The 12,516-nt window shown below is 36.0% G+C and overlaps 1 protein-coding gene across 1 annotated transcript in view; it reads left to right on the top strand.

The window, feature by feature from the left end:
* The first annotated feature begins 1,699 nt into the window (after positions 1–1,699).
* MAP3K2 (mitogen-activated protein kinase kinase kinase 2) overlaps positions 1,700–12,516 on the top strand; it is a 41,685-nt gene continuing 30,868 nt past the window's right edge. The window contains exons 1-4 of the mRNA XM_004694878.2: positions 1,700–1,782; positions 6,237–6,355; positions 7,458–7,498; positions 8,192–8,291. Of these exons, the coding sequence (XP_004694935.1) occupies positions 1,776–1,782; positions 6,237–6,355; positions 7,458–7,498; positions 8,192–8,291 (267 nt within the window). The 5' untranslated portion in view covers positions 1,700–1,775. The remainder of the gene's footprint in view (positions 1,783–6,236; positions 6,356–7,457; positions 7,499–8,191; positions 8,292–12,516) is intronic.

The following is a 12,516-nucleotide window of genomic DNA, read 5'->3' as shown; positions in this document are numbered from 1 at the left end:
ATCATAATGTGTTTGTATATATCATAATATTTTCTTGAAAGCTGGAGTTTTTTTTTTTAAAGCTTTATTTATTTATGCATACAAGTGCTGGGGTGTAAGCCAGAGGTGTGGTAGGTGAGAGGACTCACCAGAGACAGTTGGGAGCAGAACAGGCAGATCAACTAAAATACATTGCTGAGGGGAGCAATGGTCAAGACAGGAGAGGTCTGCCATGCCATATGTCACCTCCCTGGCTGGGGATCAAATTCGTGCTGCAGTGGCTGTGGATAACTTCATAGTGCTGCATCTTAACCCCTTGTAACACTAGGGATGCCCTGAAAATTGGACATTTTAAGTGTTATAGTATTCTATCCCTGGAAATCAGATTCTTCTTCCTCCCTGGTGTTTTTGTTTGTTGTTTTTATTTACTTGTTTAGTGACTTTTGAGAATTGTTTCAAATCTGTATTCTTTGTTGTGTGTGGTTATTGAACATGCCCAGTTTAGTAAATCATCTAACGATTAATGGAGTTTTCATTTGATGTCTATAAACAATAAGTATCCCAGTCTTTTCTTGAGAGGTTCTCTTTGTTTATGGTGGGACTGGTCTTTAATATTCTCTCTGTCATTTAGTTCTCTGCCATAATTTCCACTTACTGCTTATACAGAGCTTCAAGTTTAGGCAGAGGTGAAAACTAAGAGTCTTCTCAGGCCTTTTTTGAGTATGCAACAGTCATTTGTGTGACTTCCAGATTCCCAACAATCTGTTGGAACTTTTCAAAGGTCGCTATTGGTATAGAATTCTTCAGCTTTTCTTAAACTTAAAAAAAAAAAAAAGATTTCTTTTCTTACTGGGATGCAGCCTAGAGGTATGGGGAGGGAGGTAAGAGGATTCACCAGAGGCAGAGTGAGGAGCACAACAGGCAGATCCACTAAAATATACTAAGGGGAACAGTAGGCAAGACAGGAGAAGTTGTTGCCCCATATGTGGCTTAGCTTCTTGGCTGGGGATACAAACTCAGGCTGTTGTGGTGATAGCTACCTTGCTCTCTTTCTTACCAAGATTTTGAAATAAGCAGCAGATTTCTGCATAGTGTTTGCTTAATTCCAGAGTTCTGAAAAAGTTATTCTGATAATTTTTATGAGAGAATTTTTTTTAAAGATTCATTTATTTATGCATACAAAACTGGGGTACAAGCCAGAGGTGTAGGGGGTGAGAGGATTCATCAGAGATAGAGTGGGGAGCAGAACAGGCAGATTGATAAAGTACACTGTTGAGGGGAGCAGCAGGTGAGACAGGAAAGGTCTGCTGCACCATATGGATCACCTCCCTGGCTCGGGACCCAACTCCTGCTGAAGTGGATGCCGCTGTATAGTGCTGCACTTTAACGTGTTGTGCCACCAGGGAGGGCCCTATGAGAGAATTTTTGTAGATCTTTACAACTTTGCTGATAATCCTTCCTTTTGTCTCTAAACGTTATGATTTTTTTCACTTATATTTATTATCTGTCATTGCAGATTGTTCCTTAGTTCATATTCCCTCAATCTGTCTCTCTTTGTAGCTCATTCTCAATAAATAATTAAATAACTGGGACAAGTAAGGCATCTTTCCCTAGCAAGATGTAGAAAGTATTACTATTACTGTTCTCATTGTTGATACAGACATTTTTCTTTTGTGGATGCTGCTTTTGTTTCTTCTTAATATTCATCTTTCATTCATCTTTTTACCTTCCAAGGCAAAAAAGAATGCTGATGGGATAACCACTTCCCTAACTATCGGATTGTGGAGCTGGTTGCCATGATGGGTAAGTTCAAACTGAAATGTTTTCATTTATAATTAAAGGATAAAATGGGGAAAGAAGAAATTTTCTCTGTGTATGGTAAAGTTTTTTTAATAGATGTAGTATATTTATGTAATATTTATTAGTGGGTTTTTAATTAAAGTACTTTTGTGCTTGCTATAGTTTGGGAATAATCATTTTATGCAAGATATCCCCTTAGCGGTGTATTTCAGTATATAGAATAACTTAAGCTGGGCTGTGGTTTTCTTAGAGGCCAATGGATATTGAGAATATCTGATAAATTAGATTCTTTTTTAAAGATTTATTTATTTATGCATACAGAATTTGGGTACAGGCCAGAGGTGCAGGGGTGGTGAGAGGATGCACCAGAGACAGGGTGGGGAGCAGAACAGGCAGATTGATGAAGTACACTGCTGAGGGGAGCAGCGAGGGAGAGGGAGGAGATCAGGAGAGGTCTGCCATGCCAAGTGGGTCACCTCCAGTGCGGGGATTGAACTCATGCTGAAATGGCTTTAGCTTCTTAGTGCTGTGCTTTAACCCGCTGTGCCACCAGGGAGCGCCCTAAACTTAACTTTTAAATGTTGACTCAATACAGAGGAATACATTGTTATAATTGCCCAACAATATAAGTAATATAGATAAGGAAAATAGCAACATAAAATAAGTCATATACTCTTAGACTAGAGTAGGAAATCATTTTTGTTCAAGGAGGATCTGCTGAATGTTCTGTGATACTATGTTAATATAGAGAGAGAGTGGGAGGAGTTGTGAATATTCAGTTTATATGTCATTTGTGTTCTTCTTTATCTCCTTTTTCTTTTCTCCTCGGAGTCTTGGATTCTGTTGTAATACCAGCTCTAGATAGGAAACACTTAAAAAAAAAAAAAAAAGGTAAAGGATCAGTTGCCTGCTCTTTCCTAAATGGGAAAAACTTATAGACTGTTCCCGATACTGTAACTCTGCCAGTTTTGTCATACTGCTCCTGCTGCTCACACACATTCTTATATATCCATATATGATATTCTAGGTCAAAGAATTTGAATTAGTTCATGTTCTTTAGTGAAAGATCTAGCACACTTTCAGTGTGTTGTCTGCTTATGGCAAGGGTGTAAACTGAAGTGTCACATTCAACTTTAAAAATTTCTTTCACTCTGTTTTGTAGCCATAGGTGCAGTTTCCTCTTGTAGTTCAGATTCTCCACCCTGTTCAGTTTCACCTCCAGTAACAAATTGGATATCTGTTAACTGAATTCCTGCCCATTTTTCCGTTTTATTGTTGTCACTTGCCATCTGAGCCTTGATTAATACAAGATAATCAAACTGATTTCTACCATCCTCTCAAATGATACTTCAGTAGTAAGCAACAAAACAAAGAACAGTCATTGCTTATACAAAGATAGTCAAGAAAATCTTCCTGGTGGTATAGGGCTTAAATCTCAGCACTATCACACTATCACTGTAACAGTGGCCTGAGTTTGATCCCTGGGCAGGGAGCTAACCCATACGTTGCATAGCAGACCTCTCCTATCTCACCTGCTACTCCCCATAGCAGTGTATTTCAATAGATTCACCTGTTTCACTCCTCACTCTGTGTCTGGTGAATCCTCTCATGCCCAGGACCTCTGGCGTACATATCCATTATTATATGCATAAATAAATACAAATAAATCTTTAAAAATGTGAATGATGATTGAATTTTTAAATTAAGAATGTTCTATAAATGTTCAAATATAATGAATAAACTTAAGGTATCTAAGTAAACATTTCTGGTAAAAAATTTTACTAAAAAATATTTACCAAATATTTCAGGTTTTATGCTAAAGTAAATATCCTTTCCCCCCCCCCAAGATTTATTTATTTATGCATACAAGAGCTGGGATGTAGGCCAGAAGTGCAGGAGGTGAGAGGATTCACCAGAGACAAAGTGGGAATAGAACAGGGAGATATACTGGAATACACTGCAAAGGAGAGCATGGGGCAAGACAAGAGAGGACTGCTGCGCCATATGTGGGTCAGCTCTCTGGCCGGGGGATTGAACTCATGTTTCAGTGGTTGCCGATAGCTTCATAGAGCTGAGACCCAAACCTTTGTGCCACCAGGGAGGCCCTAAAGTAAATGTCCTTTTAACATGAATCAGAAATCTGTCTCTTTTATGTGACTAAGAGTCTAATGACTCTTAGATCCTCTGAGCTTTAGCTCAACCTACTTTGTCATCTTATGATCCTTATGACATTTATGACCTTTCTACTCTGCTTAGTACATATGACTGCCACAAGGATTCTTAGTAGGGTAAAACAGCTTGAGAATTTTCTAACAGGGGCTCTCCATGGTGATGCAGTGGCTTAAAGTGCAGCACTACAAAAACTAGTTGCAGCGCTTCAATATGAGTTCAGTCCCCAGCCAGGGAGCTGACCCATATGACACTGCTCTGCTCCCTACTGCTCCCCAGTTCTGTGTACATAATAAATAAATCTTAAAAAAAAAAAGAATTTTATAGCAGTGCTTGCAGTGTATTTCACCACTTTGCTTGATGTTTTGTGGGCTTGTGAGCTTACGTCTTGGCAGCTCCTCAAAGTAAGTTTCCAACTGGGCTTTCACCTATCTAATGATTCTTCTTCAAGCCAGAAAGAGAAGAAAGTCAAAGTTGCCCTTTGTATGTTATCTCTCTAAGTTAATGTTCTTCGAATCTTTCTCTTTAGTTTTTGTACATCTGTAATGAAAAATAGTACTCATTTTTTAAAAAATAAGGAAGTAAGAGCATGTAAATATGTTAAAAGACTTACCAAAGCCTTCCCACACACATTTATTTATTTTTGATTTTGTGATACTGAACATGTAAAAATGTTTTGTTTTTTTCTTTTCATTTTTGTAACCTGGGAGGTAATACACAGAGCAATAACATCCAGTTGTCAACTTTTGTCCATGTTTCAGTGTTCCAGGTTTAATTAACAGAACAGGAAAGCTGCCCTGAATTGTAGAGTCTCAAATGTTTTAAGTTTTTTCATGAAATAATTAGAGCAAATATTAATTATTAGAGTTTCTCCTCTCCTAAATGTCAAATTAAGGATCTTAACCTTTCTCAGAAAGGTCACATTAGATAATTTTATTTCAGTTGAGATGATTCTCAGCTTATATCTCCTAAAGGAAGATTTATTTTTTATTAATAAATGATATAGTCGGACTTGGATCACATTTTGTAATTATATAATAACACAATTGACTCAGTTAATCCTAAGGTAACATTATGATAAAATTTTACAAAGGATAATTCATGAAGGATTATAAAATTTCCTTTAAATGTGAATCTTAGTACTAGAACTTTAGGTACCACTAATTTTAAGTTTTATGTGAAATAGTTTTACAGTAAAACAGAATATACTGAGTATTACTGAAAGCTCATTCATTAGAGGAATTGGGTATTTGTGTTATTGAGACTGATGAAGCAATTGAATTGCCACGGTCTTTTTTAGTGGTGTCCCTGTAGAATCTAAAACATGTTTTAGTTGTTAACTATTCTAGAACCTAAGTTATTGCTCACTAACATGGTTACATTTTTAATTTTTTTGCCTAGGGGAACTGGGGTATAGGCCAGAGATGTGGGAGGTGAGAGGGTTTGCCAGAGAGAGTAGGGAGCAGGACAGGGTGGCTTTATTGGAATACACTGCCCAAGGGAGCAGTGGGCAAGACAGTAGAGGTCTGATGGGCCACATGTGGGTTGAATGGGTGGAAGGGAATGGGGGTTAAAATGGTTACCTTTGAAATGTAAGCTGTAGAGTTTCTTCATTCTTCTGTTTACCAGTTGTTGATTACCATTGGTAGAATTGACTTAGTAGATTATAATCCAAAGATTAAGCTTTTCTTTGTTCCTAACTTGAAGTACTGATGAAAGAGAAAAAGTCTACCTTGAGAAAAAGTATACATTGTACAAAAATGAATAGTGGTATAAATATATATGTATGTATGTATGTATATATATATTTAAATAAAAAAAGAAAAAGTCTAAAAGGAATGCTATATTTGAATATAAATGCTAAATAATGATATTTATAGAAGGATTTCCCCCCATTTGTTTTAATTAAGATTTTTAGAGGTCTTATTTTAAGATGTTTTGTTTAGGAGTCATACAAAGGAATATATTCTAATCAGATTGTTCTGACCCATATCCTAAGATGTTATGTCATTAAAAGAATGAAAATGATTTCTTGCTTCTAAAGTTCTCATATGTGGGTACTAGTATGGCATGAGTCTTCCGCAATTTTAATGTTACTATGTTTTAGTTAAAAAAATAATTTTTTATTTTACCAAAAAAGAAGAAGTATGAGCATTTGAAAATTTTCTAGATGTAGTTTTGCATTAAATTAACACATTTTACACTGTTTTATATCAATCTTGTGTTTGGTGTTATGATAAATACATACTAAGATTTCAATTTTGTGTATATTATTTTGAAATACCTAGATGATCAGCAAGCTTTGAATTCAATCATGCAAGATTTGGCTGTTCTTCATAAGGCCAGTAGACCTGCATTATCATTACAAGAAGCCAGAAAAACAAAGTCTTTATCCCCCAAAAAACAGGTATTTGTTGCAATGATATTTAATTGACATATAGTTGTTTTATGAATTATTTTCTTTGATTGTCCTGTTTTTTATAGAGAATTTGTTTAAAGTATTTTACTCTTACATTTTTAAATATAGTATTTTGTTGTTTGTTAAATATTTTGCCATAAGGGCATGTATTTTTCATAAATCATGGTTTCTTTCAATGTGGTAACTGCTCTCAAAGCTGGTATTTCATCCAAGCTATTAAAATTAGGCAAATTGTTTTTATTGAATACAATTTGTTCTGGGGGTGGAAGAGGGAGAAAGACCAGGACAGGGGTGGGAAGAGCACAAGGGACTATAGTGAGGGTGCATGGGTGAGTTGGTGGTGGGAATTTCACGGGGAAACCACATATTGTACAAATATGTAGGATGATAATGAATATATTTAAAAATAAAAAATATAAATAAAACAATCTGTCCTGTATATTTATAAATCGGAGTTTCTGTAATATGTAAAAATAAAATGTTAGGCATGTCTTGCCTTTTGCAGCAACATGGATGGAGCTGGAAGGGATCATGCTTAGTGAAATAAGCCAGAAAGAAAAAGAAAAATACTGAATGGTTTCACTCATAGTAGGAGTATAACAGACCAAGGGGCAAAATAATAATGAACAACTGTATATCAGAGACATTTTACGGGGTGGGATGGGGAATTGGATCAAAAATGGGGTGAGGGACTATGGTGATGGCTCACTGGTGATTTGGTGATGGGAAGCCCATGGGGATTAAAACTGAGATGGAAAAAGGCACAAAATGATGTAAAAATAAGCTATTATATTATTTAAAAAAAAGTTATGAGTATAATATAATTTTCTATGCTTCCCCTGACAGGATTAACTATGTCTCATACCCACAATGCCCTCACTAATAGCTCTTGTACTCTTTCCAGTTGGGCTTAGATTCAGCAACATAATTATCAGTTCAGCTCTTTGGAAGACCTGTCAGTTGATTGGCATTGACACTGCAAATGAAACCTCCTACCCACTCTGCTCTCTTTTAAATAGACAACAAAGAAATAATATGATATAGAAATTTTAATCTTAGTCTAAAGTGATGATGTATCATTTCTTTACAGAATGATGTCCGAGTAAAATTTGAACATAGAGGAGAAAAACGGTAAGGAAAGAAACACTACATTGCAGTGTGTTGATTTAACCAAATGGATGTCCTAGTTAAACTGTTAGAGATTCTTTCTAGACGATAGTGAAGGTTCATGACTTTTGTATTGAGTAAAGTGAGACATCTACTTAGATTAAGATAGAATCTGTCAAAATTTAGAAATGATAATATGCAATATTAGGAAATAAATAATTTTGTTACATCATACAACCTTTAAATGTTACCATTTCCTTTTATTTTTAATATACTCAGTAGAAATTCAGTATATCTCTCCTTATCACAATTGTATCACTCTTTTAGATACTATACAGAATTTCTGTTTGTGAACTTCTTTCTTCATGATTTTGATTATTTTCAAGAGGCCTCAATCATATAACATTTAATTAGTAACATTGAGGGAGGGAAGCTTGAATGGTAGCTGTCAATTATTTAGCAGAGATATAAATTTAACCATCAATATTTCAGTACAGTAGTGGAGGTGGAAGTGGTTAGTTGTCAACAATTAGCACTGAGACTTAACTCCTAGGCCACTAGAGGCTCAGATTTTTTTAACTTTGTGTTGAAAATATACTTAATCAAAAAGGATCCATTGGAAAGTTCAAGTGTTTATTTATGTTTTTACTTAAAAAATAACAACTGTACAAGTTATGTTTAAGGAAATAAAATAACCTAAAAATTCTCTCTATATAGAATCCTTCAATTCCCCAGGCCAGTTAAACTAGAAGATTTGAAGTCTAAAGCTAAAATAGCTTTTGGACAGTCCATGGATCTACATTATACCAATAACGAGGTAAGCCTATACAGTTTAAGTAGCGCTGATTTTGGAAAGTTGTATGTTCATGGAAGAGATGGTTTTAAGATTGCTTTATGTCTATTTGGGAATTGATGAGGATATATGTTTGAGGACTAAAATATGTGTAAATTTGTAAATTTACTAAACATTTTTTCCATTGTGGAAATATTAAAAGGTGGTACCTGCAAATAATTAAACAAGGGCCTATGAAAAGAGGAAACTTCTGTATTATTTTTAATTTTTTTCCCTCAAGTTTCCAATATTTACTAATCAGTTTAAATCGCAATAAAATACACCAATATGCTGTTCGAGAGCAAACATTTCCTGCTTATGTGGAAAAATATAGATGGCTTCATTTTGAAGGAAATGGATAGTTTTGTGATGAAGAATAGAAACTAGGGTAGTAGGTGTACTATGTTATAGTACAAAGAAGAATTAACTGAGTTGGTAATATGTGATTTCTGAAATTTAAAAAGTATAAACAAACCAACTATGTAAGTAATGTGAAGGAAGAAATATTCCTGGTAGAGCAGCTTGAGAGCAAAACATCCAAAGATCTTAAGATGGAAAAGAGTTGTCTTTTTCAGGACTAGGAAAGGTACCAGTGGGAACACAGAGACAGTGGAGATCTTAGTAAAAATTTGAGAAAATATGAAAGTTATTTACATAGGTAAAACATTGTACTAGTGAAAATGATAAAAAAAAAAGTAAATTATTTATACTTTAAAAAGAATATGCCTATATAACTTGTCTAAAGAAACAACTTGCAGGACCTGTGTGGTGGTGCAAAGGGCTAAAGCTTAGCACTTTGAAGCTATTGCAGCCACTGCAGCACAGGTTCAGTCCCTGGCCAGGGAAGTGACCCATATGGCGTGGCAGACCTCTCCTGACTTGACCGCTGCTCCCTTCAACAGAGTATTTCAGAACATCTGCCTGTTCTCCCCACTCTATCTCTGGTGAATCCTCTCATCTCCGCCACCTCTGGCCTGTACCCCAGTTCTGTATGCATAAATAAATAACGTATTAAAAAAAATCACCCTTCTTTTAAAACAAAACGAACTTCTTGCAACTGAAAGAGAAAATATTGTGATGGAAGTAAAAATGCATATTTAAAACAATTAATATCCCTGAACATACTGATGAGTACTATACTATACACCTTCAGCTTTTATTTCTCAATAAAACTGGTTCTCAGTTAACCATCAATGGCTCTTCTTGTGCAGCTCTATGTTGGCACTTTTTTTCTGTTTGTACTGGCCTGATTTCCAACTGTCAGAACCTGAGGCTGAGGGGTTTCAGAGATACAGGTGTGGGGTATAGACTGAATTGTATGTGGTGAGTCTCTAGGGGCCCTCCCTCGTGGCAAAACGAGTTAAAGCAGAACACTATCAGGCTACCGCAGTCACTGCAGCACTGACTCAACCGCTGTTCCCCTTAGCAATGTATTTCAGTAGATCTGCCTGTTCAGTAGATCTGCCTGTTCTGCTCCCCACTCTGTCTCTGGTGAATTCTCTCCGTTCTTCTCCCAATCCCCACATTTCTGGCCATTTCAGTAGATCTGCCTGTTCTGCTCCCCACTCTGTCTCTGGTGAATTCTCTCCGTTCTCCTCCCAATCCCCACACTTCTGGAATTTCAGTAGATCTGCCTGTTCTGCTCCCTACTCTGTCTCTGGTGAATTCTCTCTGTTCTCCTGTTCTTCTATTCTTCTATGCATAAATAAATAAATTTGTAAAAAAAAAAAAAAAAGATCACTCTTGAGGATGGGGATGGAGATAGAAATGAATAGCTCCACTTGCCAGGCAGTGATGATTTTAGGAAAGCTCAGGTATATCTTAAAGTTTTTTTGCTTCAAGTTGTATCATAGAAAACTTTCAAATACATTGAGAATACAGTATTGTCTTGATAGGTCTATGAAAAGTCTAGTAGGTCTACCAAGAGAAATAAGGTTAGTTTTTCATAATTTGTTACGTTTTATCTGTTCTAGCATCCAGAATTGCATTTTCTCTTGAGTTCTGCCAATTTGTTTAATTAATTTTATCTAGAGTTCTTGATGATTGACATTACATTAACTGGTCTGTAGTTTCAGGAACCTTCTCCTATTTTCCAAAATCAGAAATTTTCAGTTGCTTTTTCTTATGCTTTCTGAATGATTTCTGGGAGTGGTTCTGTCATTGTATCTGTGTGGCCTTTTTGGCAGGAATGTGGTAGAGGAGACATTGGGGTAAAATAACATTGTTTAAAATTTCTTGCAACTCAGAGATTCTATGAGGTAATCATGTCCTGATTCAACATTGTAACAACCCATTGTGTGCTCCAAGAGAGTGGGATTATGAGGGAAGAATATAGAAGGGGTGTTAGTTTCGTGGACCTGTGGACAATCAAAAAGCTTACTTATACTGCTTGTTATCTGGTTCTATAATTTTTTTTTCCTAGTGTGAGATAAATTCCACTGTTCTAAAAGAACGGTTCTATAAAATTTTAGTTTGTCAGAATCAAAACAACCAGAATTTAAACTGGGATTGGTTAGATTTGCCAGTTGGTCTTTTCTTTATCCAATAAAGTGTGTCAGCGGTGTGTGTGCTATTATGGAGCAAAGATGTGGATATATGCAAGTAAGCAGTTTTCTGACATTTTACATGGACAGAGAAGGAAAACCTTTTAAAGAAATGTTTCATTTTTTACTGTGGAAAGTCAAGAGAATTTTTTTATAGTAGTTTATATTTAAATCATTTTGTACTTTATTTTTTTTTTCCACCTCAATTGTAATCCCCATGGGTTTTCCCATCACCAACTCACCCATGTGCCATCACTGTAGTCTAGTACACTTCCCTCCTCTCCCCCCACCATAATCCAGCGCACTTCCCTCCCATTCACTACTCCACCCCCATAAAATGTCTCTGGTAATGGCTGTTCATTATTATTATTTTCTTGCCTGGTCCAGGCGAGAGTGAAACCATCCAGTATTTTTCTTTTTCTTTCTGGCTTCTTTCACTAAGCATGATCTTTTCCAGCTTTATCCAAGTTGCTGCAAAAGACATGTGTTTCTCTTTTTTGGTTGCTGAGTAATATTCCATTGTGTATATGTACCACCTCTTTTTGATCCATTCATCTACGTTTGGGCATTTGGGCTGCTTCCATGTTTTTCCAATTGTAAATAAAGCAGCAATAAACATAGGGGTGCAGGTATCTTTTTTGAATCAGTGTTTTTGTGTCTTTTGGGTAGATTGCTGGATCATAGGGAAGTGGGATTGCTGGATCATAGGGAAGCTCCATGTTTAGCAGTTTGAGGAGCCTCCAAACAGTTTTCCATAGTGGTTGTACTAGTTTTCATTCCCACCAGCAGTGTAGGAGAGTTCCTTTTTCTCCACATCCTCGCTGACATTTGTTATTACTTGTTGTTTGAAGATGTGCCATTCTCACTGGAATGAGGTGGTATCTCATTGTGGTTTTAATTTGCATCTCCCTTATTACGAGTGATGTTGAACATTTTTTCATAGGTTTGTTGACCATCTCCATTTCCTCTTTGGAGAAGTGTCTTTTTAGCTCTTCTGCCCATTTTTTTGATTGGGTTATTTGTTTTTGTTGAGTTTCATCAGTTCTCCGTATATTTTTGTGATCAGTCCTTTATCACTACTTTTGTGTGAGAAATTGTTTTCTCAATTACTGGACTGTCTGTCTGTTTTTTGTAATCTCTCTTGCTCTACAGAAGCTCTTTAACTTGATGTAGTCCCATCTACTTATCCTTGCCTTCACTATCATTGCATTGGGTGCTCTATTTTTAAAGATGTTGCTGAAGTGTATGTTGTGTAGTGTTTGGCCTATCTTTGCTTCCAGGTATTTTATGGTTTCCATTCTTATGTCTAGGTCTTTAATCCACTTTGAGTTGATTTTTGTGTATGGTGAGAGGTAGTGATCTAGTTTCAGGTTTTTTTTTTTGCATGTAGCTTCTTAGTTTTCCCAGCACCATTTACTGAACAAACTTTCTTTGTTCCATTGTATCTTCTTTGCTCCTTTGTCAAAGATTAGCTGTCCATAAACTTGTGGGTTTATATCTGGCTTTTCTATTTGAAACCACTGGTCTGTATGTCTATTCTTGTTCCAGTACTGTGCAGTTTTGATTAGTATGGCTTTCTAGTATAGTTTGAAGTTTGGGATTGTGATGCCTCCATTCTGTTTTTTCTTAGACAAGAGGGTTTTAGCTATTCGAGGTGTTTTGTTGTT

This window comes from Condylura cristata, unplaced genomic scaffold, assembly GCF_000260355.1.
Source record: "Condylura cristata isolate star-nosed mole 26May11 unplaced genomic scaffold, ConCri1.0 scaffold00049, whole genome shotgun sequence".
Classification (NCBI taxonomy): domain Eukaryota; kingdom Metazoa; phylum Chordata; class Mammalia; order Eulipotyphla; family Talpidae; genus Condylura; species Condylura cristata.
The sequence above is the reverse complement of the archived record's forward strand: the minus strand, read 5'-3'. Positions and strand labels throughout refer to the sequence as shown.